The sequence below is a fragment of the Habropoda laboriosa genome, unplaced genomic scaffold (genome assembly GCF_001263275.1).
Source record: "Habropoda laboriosa isolate 0110345459 unplaced genomic scaffold, ASM126327v1 scaffold89, whole genome shotgun sequence".
Classification (NCBI taxonomy): Eukaryota; Metazoa; Arthropoda; class Insecta; order Hymenoptera; family Apidae; genus Habropoda; species Habropoda laboriosa.
In genome coordinates, this window is record NW_017100263.1 from 994055 (window position 1) to 994666 (window position 612).

Genomic DNA, 612 nt, shown 5'->3' on the forward strand with positions numbered 1-612 from the left:
TCTAATATCGACGGAAAGGTAGCAATAAAGATGTACATTCATACTGAAAAAAAAATTAAAAAACTTAAAAAAAAGTTTTAAACTTTTTTACATTTATAACAGCAAAATTTTAAATATATAATGTTGAGAAACCTTTTGTATATTATACATTCGTTAATCGCAACAGTAATACCGGAATAAAATTGAAAAACTGTTTCCAAAATAATTAAAATAGTATTTCCTATTATTGTGAAAATTAATATACAAAAATGTTTCAAATTAAGTTAGAAACCTAACAATTATGAAAATATCATATACAGCAGATTAAAAGAAATTTCAATATATTTTCGTAAAACATCAAAACTTAATAATTTTTCAAAACTACCGTAGATATGTAAAGTTACTAGTATGAACCAGAAAATTTCTATTAAAAATTAATATTAAGCATAATAATTTCAGTATTTAGCCTTGGTTTCTTCACTGCAACCAAGAACCCAACGTAGATTGGACCTCAAAAACTTCGGTATCAATTTATTCAAAAAAAGGATAACTCAACTAACACGCAACTTCCTCTTACTATTTACATCAAATGGACAAACTTCCCTCAAAATATAAATTAATTTTTTATAAAAT

The 612-nt window shown here is 23.7% G+C and overlaps 1 protein-coding gene across 1 annotated transcript in view; it reads left to right on the top strand.

Annotated features, from left to right (window-relative positions):
* LOC108573092 (heat shock factor protein 2-like) overlaps positions 1 to 599 on the top strand; it is a 2616-nt gene extending 2017 nt beyond the window's left edge. The window contains 3 exon segments of the mRNA XM_017935458.1: positions 439 to 459; positions 462 to 517; positions 519 to 599. Coding sequence (XP_017790947.1) covers positions 439 to 459; positions 462 to 517; positions 519 to 599 — 158 coding nt within the window.
* The last annotated feature ends 13 nt before the right edge of the window (positions 600 to 612 follow it).